A 19,782-nucleotide genomic window follows, 5' to 3' on the forward strand; every position below is an offset into this window, starting at 1 on the left:
ATACGTCTCTTTTTGTTCTTTATTTACACTTTTTGGAAGACGACAACACGTAAAAGTTTTTTAAAAACACATTTTACTTTAATAATCTCGCATATTTCTAAGTTGAATGGAATGTTTATCGAGAAATAATAAGGGGAGGTGCTTGATTTCATCCAAAGTGATTGTGAAAAGTAGGCTGTGATGTCACTGCCCCGCCCACACAGATTTGCTTACATCAGCAAAAGAGAAACGTCGTTATTTTGCCAAATATTAGGGTTTATTTTGACAAACTATTGTCTGTGAACCCATTGTGGTTCAGGCAGGAACTGGAAGGTGTTTGTGAGTTGATGAAAAGCTAAATAAATTATAATGTAAAAAAAATTAAAAAACATTTTTTACATGCATTTCATGTTGTCGTCCACCAACATCAGATAACAGTTTTGTGTATGGATGCACGATATATCGGCAACTATATCGGTATCAGCCGATATATGTTTGTTTTTAATGTTATCATTATCGGCCTGATAAGAAATTCTGGCCGATATATTAAAGCCGATAAATAATGGATTATTTCCTTCAGCTGAGAGACTTCAGATGCGCACTGTTCAACATGATGGCTTTAAATTGCTTGAAATATGATTGGAATCACTTCAAAAATGGAAAATACAGTAAAGTGCAACATGTGCAGCGCGGGTCTGTAATATCGCCTACATAAAATTATAATGAGAATATTATAATCGTGTGCTTGAGACATGATGAGACTTGTTTTTGTAATCAGGCTCTCAAAAATTACATAAAATTTGGATTTAGATTTATCGGCCAATATATCGGTTATCGGCTTCCAAACCCAAAAAAATTATCGGTTATCGGCCAAAATTTTCATATCGTGGCATCCCTAGTAGTGCTGTGAATGTGTTGTTAAAATACTGAAATATTAACTTAAAATCTGCTTTAAATGAATATTTAGGTGAAAATAGTTAAAATAAAAGGATTGGGGATCCCCGCTTTAGATTCGCACACTGTGTAATCAACATTTACACCGAAAGCTTTCATGTCGTCTTCAAATTAGATCCCTTTATGTAACGGAAAATGAATAAAAATAAAACCTGCAAAACTTAGCCTACTTGTGTCTTCTTCCTCCTCTTCTCATTTGCCCTTTTCAAACATGGCCGCCACTCTGGCAGAATGCGCACGTGCAACAGCGCGCACACACACGCTCATACATGCACATGCTAAAACACTGTCAACGGTAAAGAACAGAAAACTGAACGGCGGCTCTGCACTGAAAACCGCATTTCCTTGCAACAGCATGGATCTTACCCTCCCTTCGCGCGTTTACTCTCCTCTTCTTCCCTCCCCCTCTCCTCTCCTCTCACAACTCACGCACAGAGACACGAAACGAGGCGCGGCGTTGGAAATGCACTGGCTGACAGCGAAGGACAGCTGCTCTCTCTCGCGAGCTCTTCCCTTCCCCCACAGCTCGCCACACACACACACACACACACTCTTACACCGCTCTTACAAGAGACAGAGTGAGCACATGCGGACGGGAGGGGAGGGAGAGAAGATGGAGAAAAACAGGAGGGAGGGGAGAGGCGGCCATGAAAGGGCTTTGTTTCGCATTTCTCTGATGGCTTTTGCAGGCCTCGCCACCGGCTTGACACAATAGCAAGATTCAAATTCTTCTTCATTTGAGAGCAGATTCAAAAGATCAGAATATATGCCAATTTGGTTTAGTTATTTCAATATTAATAAGAGTCAAATTAAATGGAAACAATGACAATGTAGCATTGATGTAGGGATGGGAATTGATTCTGATTTTTTAGTACTTTTTAAGGAGCAATGTACATATTAATTAGCAATGTACATATTAAAAAACACTTTCTCCATAACAATTTTATAAATACCATTTGCTAATACAAAACTCTAAACTGATAACAAGGACAATTGACTTGCCTGGATAAATGAAGGTGAAAAACAAACATTAAAAAGAATCAAATTGGATCTGTTACGCTGTTGTATGACCGGTTCAAAACGAATGTTATGAAAATCATACAGTACTAGTATGTTTTAACAAATAAACTGGTTCTGAATAAGAATAGGCTAGTTCTTAATTCCCAAACCAACCTTACATACTATGTATGAATAATAGTAATAGCGATGGTTGCCTTAGCAAACACCGCTTAATTATAAAGAAAAAAGATGACTTGACTGTCAGAGTTAATGGCTGAATCAAAAAGCAGAGAGAGAGAGAGAGAGAGAGAGAGAGAGAGAGAGAGAGAGAGAGAGAGAGAGAGAGAGAGAGAGAGACAGAGAGAGAGAGAGAGAGAGAGAGAGAGAGAGAGAGAGAGACAGAGAGAGAGAGAGAGAGAGAGAGAGAGAGAGAGAGAGAGAGAGACAGAGAGACAGAGAGAGAGAGAGAGAGAGAGAGAGACAGAGAGACAGAGAGAGAGAGAGAGAGAGAGAGAGAGAGAGAGAGAGAGAGAGACAGAGAGAGAGAGAGAGAGAGAGAGAGAGAGAGAGAGAGAGAGAGAGAGAGAGAGGCCATCACAATTGAACGGTTCCCACCTCCCCATCTTTATCTCCCGCTGGATTTATTGGTGAGGATGTAGCAATTACGCACCAGGCAAAACAAGCAACCCAAAGTGAATTTTTCAAAGAAAGACACTCTACCATCGAGAGAGAGAGAAGAGAGAGATTGTGCTGAACGCCATCGCATAACGATAAATGGGAATCTAATCCCGTTTTTGGCATGTCAGCCGGGATTACACCAAAACTATAGCCTTCGGAACCAACGAAATAGCCTCGGGGAACACATTTCCTCCAAATAATGAAAGGAGTGTTAAGAGGGAGAAAAAATAACCTGGGTATTTACTAGCACAAGATCAACCCTCTGACAGGGAGAAAAAGAGAAACTATAAATCAATCCGTGTTCCTGTCAGCATCCCTTAAAATGGAGCTCGGCGTGCCAGAGCGAGTGGGCTGACGGATCGGTACCGTGGCACTTCTGCCGACGAGGTTTAAAATAAGCACACAGCACACCACGCTAATCATAACGCATCGAGCGTTTACACCAAAGCTGGTGTGTTTTGATAAGGTTCTAGGAAACAAAAACAGCTGCCAAGAGCAGCTCGAAGAAAAGCTTAATGCGTCTCCCGGGATTATGAATGCGCACTCTCGAAAGCTTAAGACCCGTAGGGATGGGACTAAAAAGAGTCACCTTTACAGCAACAATACTTAAAGCAAACAATCAGCAAAAAAAGCTCATATGGTTTAACAACATTCCTAAGTTGAAATCCTTAAATTAATTACAAGTGGAACTAATCCATCTACTGCCAAAAAAAACATAGCGGAGTAATACAATCGCGTGGTTTAACCAGATTAGATTTCCTGAAGAAACCCTGACTGGGTGCTTGCTTGGCTGTACAAAAAATTTGCACAAAAATCTGAGGTACTGTTATGAGATTAATTCCATAGTGTAAACTAGGGCTGGGTAAAAAAAAATATAGATTTCTCAATTTTAATCGATTCTCATTTGTACAAACCGATATCGATTCTTAAATCCCAAGAATCGATTAGTCATCCTGTTTCCAGTTGATGAATGAATGGAACATTGTAGCGCGCATCCCATCCAATAAATCGCAATAATCTTTGTGCTTCGTTATTATTCATATGAAACAAAGTCTCAGATTTCAAATTATATCCATTTTCTTACGAAATACAACAACATAATTACCGTGTTGGCGCTGTGGCGTGAGATCGCTCTGGCGCAGCTCAAGATAAGCACATGATCTTCTCTTCCGCATTAATAACACCAGTTACAGCGTAAAGTACAACTTATCGAAATCCGTATCATGTGACATGGAATCGCTCAATCAGTGTTTCAACCGTGGAAAGACGTCAGTAAAACAGCTTGTAAACAACGTCATGTAACGTCACATTTACCTCAGAAAAACCATATCCAGTGACCATAAACTTGTTAGTCAGCTAGAAAAATGAACTCTAGAGAGGAGCATTTTGCTAAATATATGCACCATATTACATATTCATTATCATTTTTAATATTCTTAAATTTGTAATGCATGGTTGAATAAATCTGGCAGGTTTTTATGACAGTCACCATTTAAATGTTTATATTTCATATAGGCTAACTTTATTATTATAAAAAATAAATAAGTGTATTTTAAGTGTTTTTATACAAATCAGTAAATTTTTACCTTCAATATTATAGTAGGCTAATGAAGCCTTTAGGCTACCACTGACTCCCATAGTTTACAGCATTAGTTAAGAGATTTGTTTTCCTTGAGAAAATTTGCCATGTATTGTACCTGATATCCAAAATAATCAATATTGAATTGAATATCGAATTGCATATATACAATTGCAAACTTGTGAATCAAAATCTAATCCAATTGTGAAATTTGTGTCAATACCCAGCCCTAGTGTTAACATTAAATATTGAAGCAAACTCCTCTTTCAGGAGGCTTTTCTGAACCGATGATACCATCAAGTACAGACAAAAGCGTTGCCTCACACCCAGCTCTTTAAATCTGGATTATCTTGAGATGGTTTATTCACTGGCCGTCTAACAAATCCACTGAGCTGGAGTCTACAATGGCAGCTAATTCCCCACTTGAGCCAATAACACTGGCCAGCAAGGGTGTGAACCCACGGTCGGCCTGTTTTCGACTCGAGCGAACCTCCAGATGTTGGAAAACACAGTTTATGGGCAGAAAAAATCCCAATATTAAACATTTGCACACACGACATAACCCTCAGAAAGGATTTCCTGGATCGCCATCCGATGGAGCAATAAACTTAGCAACTCGCGTCAGTCAGAGTTACGACGTGCGCTCTGATCTCGCCATTGGGCCAAACTCACAGTGCGTGATGTGCGGTCTCATGGCGTTTGCCTCTATATTTAGGGTCAGAAATGCAGACTGCTGAATCAACACGGCTATAAAGGATGACGGCATGAGCTGCGGACGAACAAATGGCTTCAGTGTCAACAGTGGTCATATGTTCTTTACACCATGTTCAATGTAAAACGGCATTCACAACTCACTTAACATGAGGCGCTTCTGAATGAAACTGGATATTCATTGAGAATAACACGGGCAACTAAAGCACCAAGACTTTACAACACTCTATTACAATAATCTTGATAATTATACTGATAACCGATAAATGTTAGGATTTTAATTCTATACTATTTTGTCTAAAATAATAAATAAAACACTAAAACGGAAAATCAATGGTTTTTAAATGCTAATTTATTATTATTAGCGTTTTAAAAATGAACAATTAATAACTAAGTGAGCATTATATGACGGCAAAGATAACTAAAAAAAAGAGGAAATTAAAATTCACAGTTAATTATTTAATATTGGTCAGTAGGCTAGGCTACAATATCAACCAATATTATAATAATTGAAATATTATATAGGCTAAATTAAAAAATAAATCTATGTAGCACTGATAAAATGTGCATCCCCAGTTGAAATATTACAAGAAATAGCCTAACACACACTGCATAAAAGTTACTCATTTTAAAACCGAACTAAAGCCAAAAGTCTAAAATAGATTTAGATGAGAAAATCATCTCTTTAAAATATGAAGTACAACAAATAAGTAACCTTTAGCATCACAAAAGAGTGATCTGATGAGCAGGGTCGGGGTACTGTCAGCAGATTATAGATATCAAATGTTGATTTAGTCCATGACTGGAAGTGCCTTATTAAAGAAGGTCGCTCCCCCTCGACAAATAACCCCAGAGATGGGTTAAATTAGCCCGTGTTATTCTCAGGGCGATAACGACTGCGAGTGCAGTATTAGCGGATAGCCTAGCGCTCCTACATTCCTGCATGATTTTGCGAGGTGGGAAAACCAGCCCTGTCTGCCATTGAACGGCTCAAGCCCACAACGCCCCGCCTGCATCACGGGATGAGGAAATGTGAAACCACTTTCGAGATGGTTAAAAAGCCGGTCTGGTCCCCTCCCTGACACTCGATAACATCCCCTCCTCACACCTCGAGATCTGGTTGTTCAGAGGCATGAGGAAGAGGTATTTCATGTTTTGTTTGAGCTGTTGTCGTTCCTCCCCCCAAGGCCCCAAGTGAACCCCCTGTGCTTGTTTAAGGAATGTACCAGAAGACAATAGTGGCAGTCAGAGGAAGCCATGAATGGAGGCCATTGGTCGCAAAGCACTACAGTGCCAACAGAAAGGTTTCTACCAGAGACAAAGCTTAGAATGGCTTTTCTAACCTCCAGAACAGAAGCAAGCTAGAAGAAAAATACCCTTGAGACTACATCAAAAACTTATCAATTAAACCAGAATTGCGAGCATGTAAACGTCATTACTTAGTAAGTATACGGCACCATTGTTAACTGTTCTTGGACAAAAAAAGCAGGAATAGATTGCCGTAATTACTTAGGAGTTATTGCTTTCTTTAGTTGCTAGCATGTTTACTGTAAATATGCTAAATAATTCAACTAACACTCTCAAGGTAGATTCACATCTTCACTTTTTTTTTGCACTGCCAAAACAGCAGCTGATCTGAAAGAGTAAAATTATAATGATTCACACTAATGACCACCATATGTTTTAAATATTTTATAGTTATACTATCTAAAACACTTCACAACAGAAAATACACTAATGCAACAGGCTTGAAAAAACAACAAAATAAAAACAAGGTCTTTAAAAAAAAAAACTTTCACCCTCAAAGTCAAAACACTAAAATCTTTCAAGGACATTACAAACAGATCTCCATGAATTCTTTCTAAAGAAAACCCCTTGTTGCTCCTTCCAGTAGCCTATATTTGGTTGCCTATCACAATTGAAAGCATGTAAGGGGTCCAAGTGTTACATTTCAATGGCTCCCCTGGGGCCCACTAGGTAGGGAACACAATGCTGTGAGTATGAACAACTACTGACTGAGTCACTCGCAAAGAATTTCTCATATCTGTTGTAAGCAGATACGCTAGTCGATCCTCTCCGTTTGTAATGCACAGCCCAGGCTTAGTAGTTGCACAACTAAAAGCAATGCAATACGTTTTCTGAATTTAATGACTACGAAGACTACTTATTTAAGATAAACAACATCCCATTCATGCATTAGTCTGCAATGATCTTTGAAGGGTTTGCAAAAGAAAAAGTGTATCGTTCATGTGGGGATTATGCCAAACTCTACATTCTTCTAAGAACAATCTGTCCAGGCATGGATTCTTGTTTTAACACGAGAGATCAAGCTACACACTAGACCAGCTGCCAAACTCCTTATGAACTCGGAGGCCGATAATTGAGTGAAATTAATAATTGAGAAAACCCCTACAATCAGCCAACAACTCAATTCAAACAAGACTGAGCATCATCAGATAGAGAAATAGCATGTAAATATTAGAAGATATCTGACAGTTAACCTAAGTTTCTACATTTGTTACCTAGCAAGAGAAAAGCTTAACCCGTTCGCAAGATGGCTATTTGGTTAACGACAATTGGTAAGATCAACTTATTAGCATTAAAGCTGTTCAATTCTTGTATTCAAGGTGGATGTTCTGGGAGTTCATATTCTTGTACCTCTGGTTATCTAGCCACTGTCCTAAATCTCTTTTGGCAGCTCTATGCATTACTAATTGGAGATTGAGTCCACTGAGCCAAGCATGTCAGTTTTCCTCTTTTAAAATTGGACTAGTGCCATAAGGAAATGCAGAGAGCAGGTTGACACACCAGTGTATGTCAGTTACGACTAACTCTCTGGTTCATTTCTAAACAGTTGGACAAGCGTTAGCTTTCAACCTCTACTGTTTTACACAATCACCATTTATAATACTCAACCAGATGCTTAATAAATGGAAACATTAAACCATCCAAACTAACAGCAGACAGACTAATGCAAACTTCAGATGCTTTCTCGTTGATAGAGCAATGAAAACACCAGTGCACTCACCTTCTCACTTTTTACTTTCTTCATGCTCCTGCAGTCATTATTTTCCACTTCTTCTGGTTCGCTCTTGATAGCCAAAGGTGTGACTATTCCAGTGGTATCAAGGGTAATATTCCCTAGTTGATCGGCACCACCAAGGTCCGAATTCTGCGTCCCCTCAAATGGGGTATTGCGTGCCTGGCCTAAAGGCATAACCGGGGCCGATGGGTCCTTTTCCAAGGGCACGTTCCCAACTTGTACCCCTTCGTTTTTCTCCTTCTTGCTTTTCCCAGAACCGTCCTTGTCCTTTTTTCCACCCTGACCATTACGGGAGGCCTTGTTACTTTTATCGGAGCCTTTCCCAGAAGGTAAGGTCGTGGAACCGCTTCCCGTGGTTGGCCCAGTGCCCTCGTTTTGAGTCCGTCCCTGGGCGTCCTTCTTGCCCCCATCAGGGGTTGAGGACTTGCTACTGTCCTTGGAATTCTTGCTACGCTTAGCTTTGGATTTGCTGTCCTTGATCGGTGGAGGAGGCACCGGGTTAATGAACTTAATGTTGTCAGGCAATGCCGCTACGGCGCTCGAGGCAGTAGCCATCCCGTCCCCGTCCTTGGTTCCAGACATCTCAAGCTTGTCTTTCTCTAAATCGGCGTCGAGGTCAATAATCAGGTTTCCTACACCAATATCCCACTCATCCCCGCTGTCGTAAGTGTCCACCGCATTCGAGTCCACACCTTTCCCGCCTGCAGTGCCACTACTGAGGGACATCTTAGTGCCAGCGGCCCAAGCGTGCCACAGGGAGGTCTGACCTTCTCAGACGACTGAGGCGGTCGGGAAGCACATTTACAAATGCCTCAGGGTCCTGATGGTTTCCCCTTCCCAGTAACCCACATTGTTGCCCTGGGGGGAGAAAAAAAAACAATGAGAAAATATGTAAGAAATTAGGAAATGTAGTAAAATACAATGTTTTAATACCATTTGGCAGGACACTGCTCTCATGAAACAGGTTTAGAATTGTCCACTTTACATTTTCCATATAAAAAGGCTTTGCAAGCTGTACCACTCCACATGAATTATGTAAGAATTATGTAAGTGGCTTTGGATAAAAGCGTTAGCTAAATGATTAAATGTAAATGTAATTACAAATACATGCTAAGTAACTGTTTCAAACTCAGGACCAAAAAAAAAAAGATAAAGCTGATTCATAGTCATGGTCACCATCAGTGCACACTGCACAGTCAATCTGTGCTCAGAAAACAGACGTTGCATCACAACACATGGAAACACTTGACAGGTTTACATCAAGGACTCAAACACGCCACTGGTTTGGAGACTACATAGCATTGCTATTAATTTCCTGACAAGTGAACATTAAATATATTAGGGTGTGCAAAACTACATATTTTTAAAACCAACTACCCATGGGATGTCTAAATGACTAGTTGGTCTATTAAGGCAGCCCACTATAATTAGGCTGTTGTAGAGTAACAGTGATATATTCCTACACCAATTAGGTTATTCACACAGGACACTTCTTGTGTTTAAAACCAGCTGGACGGTCTTTAGAAATCAAGTTGAACTCATTTTAACTTGATGGGTCATCAATATAGCTTGAATGCAAACCAATGCCATGCTCGTGGCACAAGTTGAAAAAAATTCTGACGCTTAAATACATGCTAACATGATTTTAGGAAGTTGACAGTGCATTGTTAATTGTAACTGTTACAAGATAAAGCACTTAACTACTCAGCCTGTAGACTTAACCCTAAAGGTTAACCACAGTGTCAAACTATTACGTTTAAATATTCAAAACAAGGTAAGCATCAGATGTCCATGCCAGCTGGACTAAGCACAACAGATTGGCCCAGAACCTAAAAGGTCTTAAATCAGTTTTTGCAGACATGCTGCAAAAAGTCTTGCTAAAAACAAACAAATACCCAAATTGTGTGGGATTTATTTTTTACAAAATCATAGTTTTTCCTATTTTGAAAATATTTTGGTGGCTGCCACAATGAATCTTTGTCCCGCCAAAGATTTATTTGATAATTTGATGTGGCCATGTACCTGCCGTTCTGCAGTACTGGTTCCCGCTGATAGCCATCTGCTTTGAAGAAACGCTCCCGTGAGTGTTTGTGCTCTGTGAAGAGCATCAAAGGCATCATTTACAACAGATTTCTGCAGCATTGATCTTCGTAGCCAATCACAGACAGGGCTATCTGTTAGGCGTGTGAACGAAATGGCCAATCAGATGTGTTTAAAAGAGTTTTTGTTCAGCACGAGTTTTTCACGCTTGTGAATCCTTTCATTATAATGAACAAAGTATAAACACAATGTCAATAAGAGATTCACTGCAGAGCATAGAGAGCTTCATTGATTATTACACGAGTTTTCGCAAGTGTGCAGCTGTGATTATAATTTGGCAGCGATCTTTGCTCTCTTTCTGCAATAAAATTTTTCATTCTTGCTAACTACACTGCAAAGTTTTTGGATTGACAACCGTATTTAAATGCGCAATTGATAGTGATAACTAGGCTATAGCAATGGACATAACAAAAAAATCTGATACTGCAAGTCAAATTATCTTAAGTCTTGTAGTGTAAATGCAAAATAATAGACCTGCCACTTTCTCTATATATTGTGTAACTTTGTTTTTGATTTTACTACAAACTTTTTAAATCAGTCAACCAGTGACTTTTTACATCTAAATTTACAGATTTTTAAATATAAAATAGGCCTTTTTACATCTAAATTTACAGATTTTTAAATATAAAAAAGGCCTTTTTACATGTAAATTTACAGATTTTTCAATATAAAATAGCTCTAAGAACTTTGTTGTATGATCTGTCCAGACAGTGATTATTTTTTTATTTAATGCATAAAAAGGATAAGTTTATATTACAAACCATTTTCTGCATTTATTTGGATTTATTGTCAGTACTGGGCTTGATAAAGCTGAACAGGATCAAGATATTACAAATAGTCAAAACAAAAGTAAACGTCAAACATTCATCAATATGCATTATTCACTACTATAATCTTTTTTCTGTGGACATGAATCACACAATTAAAACTTTGCAAATGCCACTGATCCTTAGAACCTTTAAATAAGAAACAGAAAACCTTTTAAATGTCAAAGATGCCCATGATCTATTTTCCATTAGAGATTCTCAAGAATACTAATCAATCCATCAAGCACAGCCAGAGATCTAGCTCTGCAGAAAAGCTCTACTTTCATTCAGTCTTGAACAGCACTAGAACAGACAGGCAGTGATTAAAGGTCAAAGTCATTGCCCATAATACTCGAAACAATTCACATAAAAGAGAGTTCGAACCACAAACTGGTTTAACTGCAGTACTACAGTTTGGCGGTTGTCTAATAAAACTAAGCGCTACTTAAGTTGAAAAGGATGAGTCCAGCTTTGAGCTGCATCTTAAATAGCCGAGGAGACAGATGGTAGAATGAGAGGACACTAATCAGTGGTTTGCTGTAATCCGTCGGTCCACCAGGGAACATGGAGCGTGTCCTGCAGGAAGCTTTCCAAACGTCTGCTGTTGGAACCCAAGATAAGACCAGCTTCCACTATCACAGCCATTCATCAGTCTCCTGTGTTTCTCAAGAGCTTTGAGGGAGAACTTTTTTAGATTATTTAAGGGTTATCCCACTGGATGTTCAAATGTTTTCTACTACTCGAGTTCGATGTTTTAGAGTTTACTAGAAAACAACATATTTTGACTTCCTTAAGAGCAGAACTGATGCTTTTAAAATACACTGCAAAAAAAATGCTTTTCTTACTTAGTATTTTTATCTGGTTTCCAGCGCAAATATCTAAAAAATTCTTAAATCAAGATGCATTTACTAGATAAATAAAATTAGATAAGATATTATGTCTTGTTTTCCGGGGGAATTAATCAAAATGAAGTGAGTTTTTGCTTAAAACAAGCAAAATTATCTGTCCATGGGGTAAGAAAAATTATCTTAATTCAATCTTAACAAAATCTTAATTCAAACAGAAACAAGATAATTTTTCTTACCCCATGGACAGATAATTTTGCTTGTTTTAAGCAAAAACTCACTTCATTTTGATTAATTCCCCCGGAAAACAAGACATAATGTCTTATGGCATTTTACTACTTTAGTAAATGCATCTTGATTTAAGAATTTTTAAAAATTTTAGTATTAAAACAAAAATAGTAAGAAAAGCATTTTTTGCAGTGTAGGGATGCACCGATATAAAAATTTTGGCTACCGATAAATCTTTAAATTTCAAATCCGATAACCGATATATTGGCCGATAAATCTAAATACAATTTTGTTTTTTTGTTTTTTTGAGAGCCTGATTACAAAAACAAGTCTCATCATTAAAAGCCATATCTCAAGCACACGATTATAATGTTCTCATTATAATTTTATGTAGCCGATATGACAGACTTGCTGCACATGTTGCACTGAACTGTGTTTTCCTTTTTTTAAGTGATTCCAATCATATTTCAAGCAATTACAACCATCATGTTGAACAGTGCGCATCTGACGTGTCTCAGCTGAAGGAAATAATCCACTATTTATCGGCTTTAATATATCAGCCAAATTTTCTTATCGGGCCGATAACGAAAACACCAAAACTGATCATATATCGGCCGGTACCGATATGGTAGCCGATATATCGTCCATCCCTATTTTAAAACATTGATCTGCTTGTTTGAGTGGCCAAACATGTCAACTTCTAACTCAATCAATGATGTGAGTTTTGGCTGGGACTTTTGGGATTTAGGTCATTTATTTTAGCAAGAACGTTTAGTTCTGCTTGAGGCACTGAATAAAGAACATCTCCTTAAAAAAAAAGTCCTTATGGAATTGTCAATCATTTATAATCTTAAACCTGAAAATAGAAGTATCCATGATATAAATGGAATAAAACCAGGTGGTGTACAATATACTTCCTGCAGTTAAAATGTGTAATTAGTTACTAGTTAAAACACGTATAGTAAGGTGTAACTTGCCTAGGGTTCTTGATGTTGCCAATAAAAAGCTTTACAAAACTCATTCATATCCCAACATGGCTGATGATGCAAGCCACTGTCACTGTTCTCACACACAACCTAATTAGGAACCGAATGATGAAACTGCTATCGCTATAAAAGGGGGTAAAAAACAAACCTTTTGTCTGTTCTCCGTTCAAACACTGAAGGGAAAAAGACAAAGCTTTTGATTTGAGCCAGACAAGGACGTGCCGCGCATGCACAAGTTTTGCTTTTTGATGGCGTTTGATGGATAATCAATCAATATGCCTCTAGAGAAGCTGTTTATTGAGTATAATTCAATTGTGCTTCTCTCCATCTTTGGCAAGAATCGCTAAAGGTAAAGCAAACACCTGTGTTGGAGCGACTCTGGAACAGGTTGTCCTTTTCATTGCCCCAAAACTCAGGTACTGGTGCCCTTCCAGGCGCCGTAAATAACAGCGCTAAACTAATTTAGCTTTCCCTGCCACATGCCAGCGAGCAGCGGGAGCGCTCGGGGGAGGCGAGCCGTCTTTTCCATGCTCCCAACCCAACCCGACACGACACGGGCCTAATTAACACAGGCATCCACTGCGGACGCCTCGGCTTGATGGAAAAACGTGAGCTGAAACTCAAACGGGCACTTGTGCAGACGCCTAGCCGAGATGACAGAACCGAGGATCAATACCTGTCTCGCCCTTGTTTGATGATGAAAAACAGATAAAAAGAGCGAATACAATCGGGGCTGGGGATGAAGAAAAACAACAACAAGACAACAAAGATGAAACATAAAATTAAGAGTCGTTACTCAGGAGAACCCTCTGACCTGATTGAAAAGCACTCAGTGCCAGAACGGCCTCTGAGTTTTTAATTCCCTCCCGGCAATTGAGTAATTGAGATTCTTTTATAAAACAGGTTTCAAAGGCTGCTGGAACGGCAGAGAAACTGACAGGCTCTTCGTCAGTGCAAATCACAGCTCTTTCTGAAGAGCACAGGCTCAGTGAAAGGGAGGGAAGCACTTCCCGTGGTTAGATTACACACTGCATCAGATGAAAGCACTGCCAACTGCGTTTTCATCTTCCCCTCTTGGAATTCTCCCTCGCCTTCTTGTCTTCTTCTTTCGAGTCGAGAGATCTGTAAGACGACGAGTGTAGGATTTGATCTCAGAGATGACGGTAAGACGGCCGTCCTTTCTCTCTGTTCTTATTAGGCCCGATCGGTAGTTTCCCAAATGGCCAACAAGCTAGTCCTGCCAACCTCATAACTCCACCATTAGCCAAATCAAACACAGGCCAACCGTGTTAGCGCCCGCGAAGGGAACATTTGATCCAACCCAGAAGAGAAGAGAACAGCTGTCCAGGGCCGGTCTGGAGGAGTTGGGTTGCTCCGTTCAACCACACAGTAAAGAGGGTGAAATACTATCTGCACTTGACCTACTGCACTGCCCTCAATGCTAACACACAACGAGCAATCCATCCAACTAATCGCACTGTCAAACACAAAGGCAAGGCTTGCAACAAATTAATCAGGGATAATCTGTTGAATGTGGACGTCGAAGATCTGAAAAATGAAGTTTATTACAGCATAGCAGTGGCAAAGTACATGAAGCACCCTGGGTTCACCGGCGTCAGAAGCAACGCAGAAATATCTGCTCCAACATTTTATACTGCATTACATTCGTCTTTCCTCTCAGCATGTAAATGAAGCTCTGTCTTAAATGTAAATTGAGGATAACACTGAGTGTACACCACATCTTTGATATTCTTTCCAATAAGTAAAGCCAAATGTTAAGGTGATAAGACCTGTATTCAGGATGGTTCTTGATTGCTCCCATGCTATAAGTAGTGATAAATCACTCTGGTGATACTATTTACACATTACTGAAATCGGAAGGAATTGTCTCTATGATAAGCTCTTTTTAGGGAAGAAGCATCTTTAAATGTATATATTGGAGTGGAAGTTGGATCGGAGCAGACTATAATTCCTTACACTGTGGTTAATGCGCACAAGCCTCACGAGAACATATAACTGCAAAAAAAAAAAAAAAAAAAAAAAAAAATCATGGCAAAACTGTGGCCAAACATTTCAAATGTATTATATATAAAAATATTAAGATCGTTTTTAAAAATTATAGCCTATATAATTTTTGGTATAAAGAAAGACCATAATAAAAAGCTAAGATCTGCTGCATTATAAAAATACTAATCATAACTAAGACACATGTAGCATTTAATGTCTTAATGCCACCAGATGTTAGAGTCGTTAAGCACCACCTCAACCTATAAATATTTTTCCAGCTCTGCCAAACACAGCCAAGCCAAATACTCAATTACAGGGGCAGGAAAGGGGGCTTCTTAACGAGCTATTTCTAAGAGTCTGCCCGCGGGCCCGAGCACTCATTCCACACTAGCTGCCACACCGAGGGTCCACCGTGTAATTGGATTGTGTGCTTGAACTGCTGACTGAAATAGAAAAGTGCAGGAAGCTTCAGGTGATGGGAATCAAGCATCCTGCGGGGTCAGCCAGACTCCATCTCAGCAAAATGTCAGGAGCAGCGTCCGGTCTGGAAGCGCAGCAGGACTTCAATTTGTGGCTGTACGTGATGTACCGTTCTGCATTGCCCATGAGAAGTCTGTTTGGCAACCGTCTGCCAGGTCGTCGATTACGGTAAGTCAAGTGTACATAGACGTGCCCCGAAGACCCTGCAAGCAACAGACCTTTTGCTTGGGCCGCAACTGTGCGGTAGGATATTTCCCACCGGTTAATCGACATGTGATAATACCAGTATCATCAGGGGGGAATGACCTCTTTTGCACCTTGCTTTTAAATCACTAATTCCAAAGGGAAAGTAAAATGCGCACAGGCATTCATAGCGGTGCGAGCAAAGCGAGCGTTTTCAATTAATTCCCATGGAAGCTTCCATAGGAATGAACTGTGCATATCTAACTTTTCACTAATCGGGTGCGGCGATTGCTTGGATGGTGGGTTCATTATTATTCTTAATGAAAAACAGCAAAAGAGTACAAATGACAAACTTGCTTAAATAGGCGCTTTTATATTTCGCTTTGAAACCAAATCTTCCCCCTTTGTCTTGTCAGTGAAGACAGACACATTCAGTTTTTAATTGTAGTGTCTGTTCTCTAATTGATCTAAATGATTTTATTACTGTAAAAAAGCAAAATGATGGTAACTGACTATCGCAGCAAGCACAATATACACTAATATGGACACATTTGAAAAAAGAGAATCTTTTTCTCTACATTTTGGCCTTCCATCGACACTGAGGGATGGCACTTATGTTTAGTCACTCTGCATCTTCTCAATTAGCTTTAATTACGTTTAACGCATGCACAGTAAGATGACTTAAGCTTTTTCCAACGTTTAGCCTAAGCGTGGACAAGAAACACTACAGTGGGCAGAGTGGGTTTTGAAAAGAAAATGCAGTTTTCAAATCTAATTAATGTAGACATAGCCTACGAAGAATCGACCAGAGTGGAGGACCTTTGTTGCTGCCCTACATGCCAGAGGCATAATGGGCAGTAAGTAAGTAAGTAAGCCTACGAAGCCAGTCAGAGAGCAAACTTAGATGATGATGCTCAAAGATAAGAACGGCAAAGGTGAAAAAGAAATATTTCTGCCTCCTTTCATCTCAATTCCCCTGTGTGTCAATAAAGCAGGCCAGACGTTTCACTCCAAACGCTCCAGTGTGAACAGTAACTGATTTGGCACCCCGGATGACAGGTCCCGCAGTACATGAAATCTCTGGAAGAGAGCGGGAGAGTTTACAGCATTCATGTCACAGATAATTTCCAGCCTATTCACAGAGAGGACAGAAATACTGTTCGCTGTGCACACAGAGTACCCGGGCTGAGAAGGCTGACAAGATCCCAGATGGATTGAACAGGCTTGCTGGCGGAGGAAGATCATGGTGCTACTATTCACAAGGATGGCTTCCTGGCAAATTAAACCAAGGGATTTCTCATCCAAGTCAAAATCAAGTACAGTGCACCCAAACTTTGTGCCATCACTCTTGACTTTCCACTATCGAACACAAAAGGAGAATCTCTGACAAATGTTCATGCTGCTCTTTTCCTTACAAGCAATACGCATGTCTCTGAAAATGACAAAACAATGGCTACGTTTACATGCCACCCATTAATCCATTAGTAATTGGATTGACGGCTCAATCGGACTGAAAAGCCTTCATGTAAACACCTTAAAGGCCGATTTATACTTCTGCGTCGGGTGCGCAGTAGGTACGGCGTAGCATACGCATAGGCGTGTACCATACGCTAGGGGTGCACGATATTGACAAAAAGTGATATTGCGATATCGATAATGAATATTGCGATATCGATATTAATTTCGATATTTTTAAACATATGTAAAACTACAAAAGTTATGGGAAAACGCATCAAAATAGATTCATAACAAATAAAACAAGTTTCCTTACAACATAGGGTTTATTGAGCGCATTCGAGACGGATTTGAATCTGATCGCTGAAACCACTTCAGGAGGAGATCTGGGCCGCATTCCAGACGAAACTGGACGAAGTGTAAATGCATCTGGTTGTTGAAACCACATATGTAAAATGTACTCCTCCAAAAAACATAAAAAAATAAACGTGTGAGAACGTGCTATAGGCTACTTGTCATGTTGTGGCCAGATATGACGACGCTACGTCTGCAACACGCATCACCGCATGAGCAGCTGAGCGTCTACCGGTAAAGCCAACGCGCAAACTATCGCAAATCAAAGTGAAAGTAAGTTGCAGACGCTTTACACACAAGTATCTTCATTAAAAGTAAAGAAGTGAAATTATCTTACCAGGGCTGTTGCCGTTCTCTATTAGTGCGGTATTTGATTTTGACATTTTAGCTGATGATATAATGCAGCTCATAACTGTGTTCGGTGACGTGAACTCCATTAAATCTGCACATAGCGCGGGAATTGAAGATCGAATTTATATCCGTTTTGCAAAAAAAAAAAAAAACACATTTATGTGAACAGGTGTAAAAGGAATCGTTTTGATAAATTAGATAGCTATCCGATCTGTGATGATAACGCATGAAGTGGCCAGGTGGCCTGATGTTTATACTTGCGCGCTGGTGTGTGCGTCAAGCTGGCAAGTGTGTGTGTTGTGGGGACTGTGTGGTAGAGCAAGGGAGAAGTGAAACAAAGTGTCTCCCCTGTTCTTTCTGACCACTGTTGGAAATCTGTAGCATGAAAAGTTAACCCTCTCCTTGATAGAACCAGGAAAAGTAGATAAGTAGAACCAGGAAATCAGTCGGGGGAAATGCAACGGTGCATGTCGGACGGGACGCATCATAAACAAAATATCGCGAGACTTTCGATATGATATCGAGCAACGTGATATCGCGATAACGATATTGATTCGATATATCGTGCACCCCTACCATACGCTGTACCCTGACACGCACCTCCTCAAAAAGTAACTACACGTCGTGACGACGCGGACCGCAAGATTTGTGATTGATCGGCTTGGTAGCATCGTGTTTCCTCCTACGCGTTTCCGGCGAGTTCTTCTGCACCGCCCGCCATTTTTAAATTCAGAAGTTCAGTGAAAGGTCAGTGAAGAACATGGAAATGGACCATGTGACCGAACGATTGATTGAAGAGGTGCGGAAATACAGCCATCTGGTATGGCTCGTCTTCAGCGGAATACAAAGACTGCCAGACGGCAGCGAATTTGTGGAGAGAGATTTCCTCCAATGTTCCTCAAAACAGCCGTGAGGAATCTAAACACAGTGGAACATTAAAACCCACTCTCGCCAACTAGCATTTCACAGTGTAACTGCAGAGCAACACAGACATAACGCAGAAGTGTAAATGCTCACGACGGCGTATAGTCGACGTAGAAGTATAAATTGGCCTTTGTGATCCGATTGAGCTCAATCCAAATAAAATGTTGATCGGATTGAAAGGGCTGGTTTATTCCTTTTCTAATCTGATCGTGAGGACATGTAAACACTTGATTGGATTGTGCATGTGCAATGTCAAAAAAAATAGCGTCATGACGCGCGGAACGAGCTGTTTTTCCTGTTGAAAAAAGTGTAATATGTTCTTGGTCACCAAATTATGACAAGAAATGGATAAATATTAAGTGTGCTGTTTAAAACAAATAAAGAACCAATGTAGGAGAATGATTATTATGCGTAAAACGCAGGGAAACTATGTATATCTGTGCATGTCAAAAAATCAGTTCCGATTTGAAGCTTGTGACATAAACACGCACATCAACCCGATCACTTGTTTAGCGTTCATGTAAATAATACATTTCAGATTCATCAATCGGAATGAATTCAGTTCGATTGAAACAAAAGTTGTGAATGTAAACATAGCCAATGACTTTCCGAAGTCTAATCCAAAACACTACTAGGAGTCTGCCATAGACTTGGAGAACAAGACAAGGTGAAGTGTACAAACGTGTGGGAAGTTAAAGTGTGCAATAAAGATGTGACAACGGTCTATTGAAATTGGCAACGTAAAACAATGATTCTTTATGCCAAAGACGCCTCCTTTGGCAAAGTTTACTACCAAGTGCTAACTGTAGGCATCACATTTTCATTTCAGAGACAAACTGAGGCACGCCGTTGGTTAAAACCTGATAATGTCCAAAAAAAAACATTGCTGGCTAAAAACATTAAGCTAGGAATGAAAAGTGTTGCCAATAAACTAACAACACTTGTCACAACTTTGTTGTGGTAGCGGCTCATACAAACACGTTTAACATGTTCATCTTTCATTGCGTGCAAACAGTGACAACACAGAGTTAATCTGAAGCCATGCGAAGGTCCTAATTTGAAGTAATCTGAGAACGGTTTAAAGTGCCACAGTTGATACAAAGGTAATTGCTGCAGAAGA

General features: G+C 39.8%; 1 protein-coding gene across 1 annotated transcript in view; it reads right to left on the reverse strand.

Annotated features, from left to right (window-relative positions):
• The window catches only part of znf609a (zinc finger protein 609a), a 107,021-nt gene that overhangs the window by 61,643 nt on the left and 25,596 nt on the right, over positions 1 to 19,782 (reverse strand). The window contains exon 2 of the mRNA XM_081356448.1: positions 7,929 to 8,801. Coding sequence (XP_081212574.1) covers positions 7,929 to 8,669 — 741 coding nt within the window. The 5' untranslated portion in view covers positions 8,670 to 8,801. The remainder of the gene's footprint in view (positions 1 to 7,928; positions 8,802 to 19,782) is intronic.

Source organism: Scardinius erythrophthalmus, assembly GCF_964197995.2.
Source record: "Scardinius erythrophthalmus genome assembly, chromosome: 24".
Classification (NCBI taxonomy): domain Eukaryota; kingdom Metazoa; phylum Chordata; class Actinopteri; order Cypriniformes; family Leuciscidae; genus Scardinius; species Scardinius erythrophthalmus.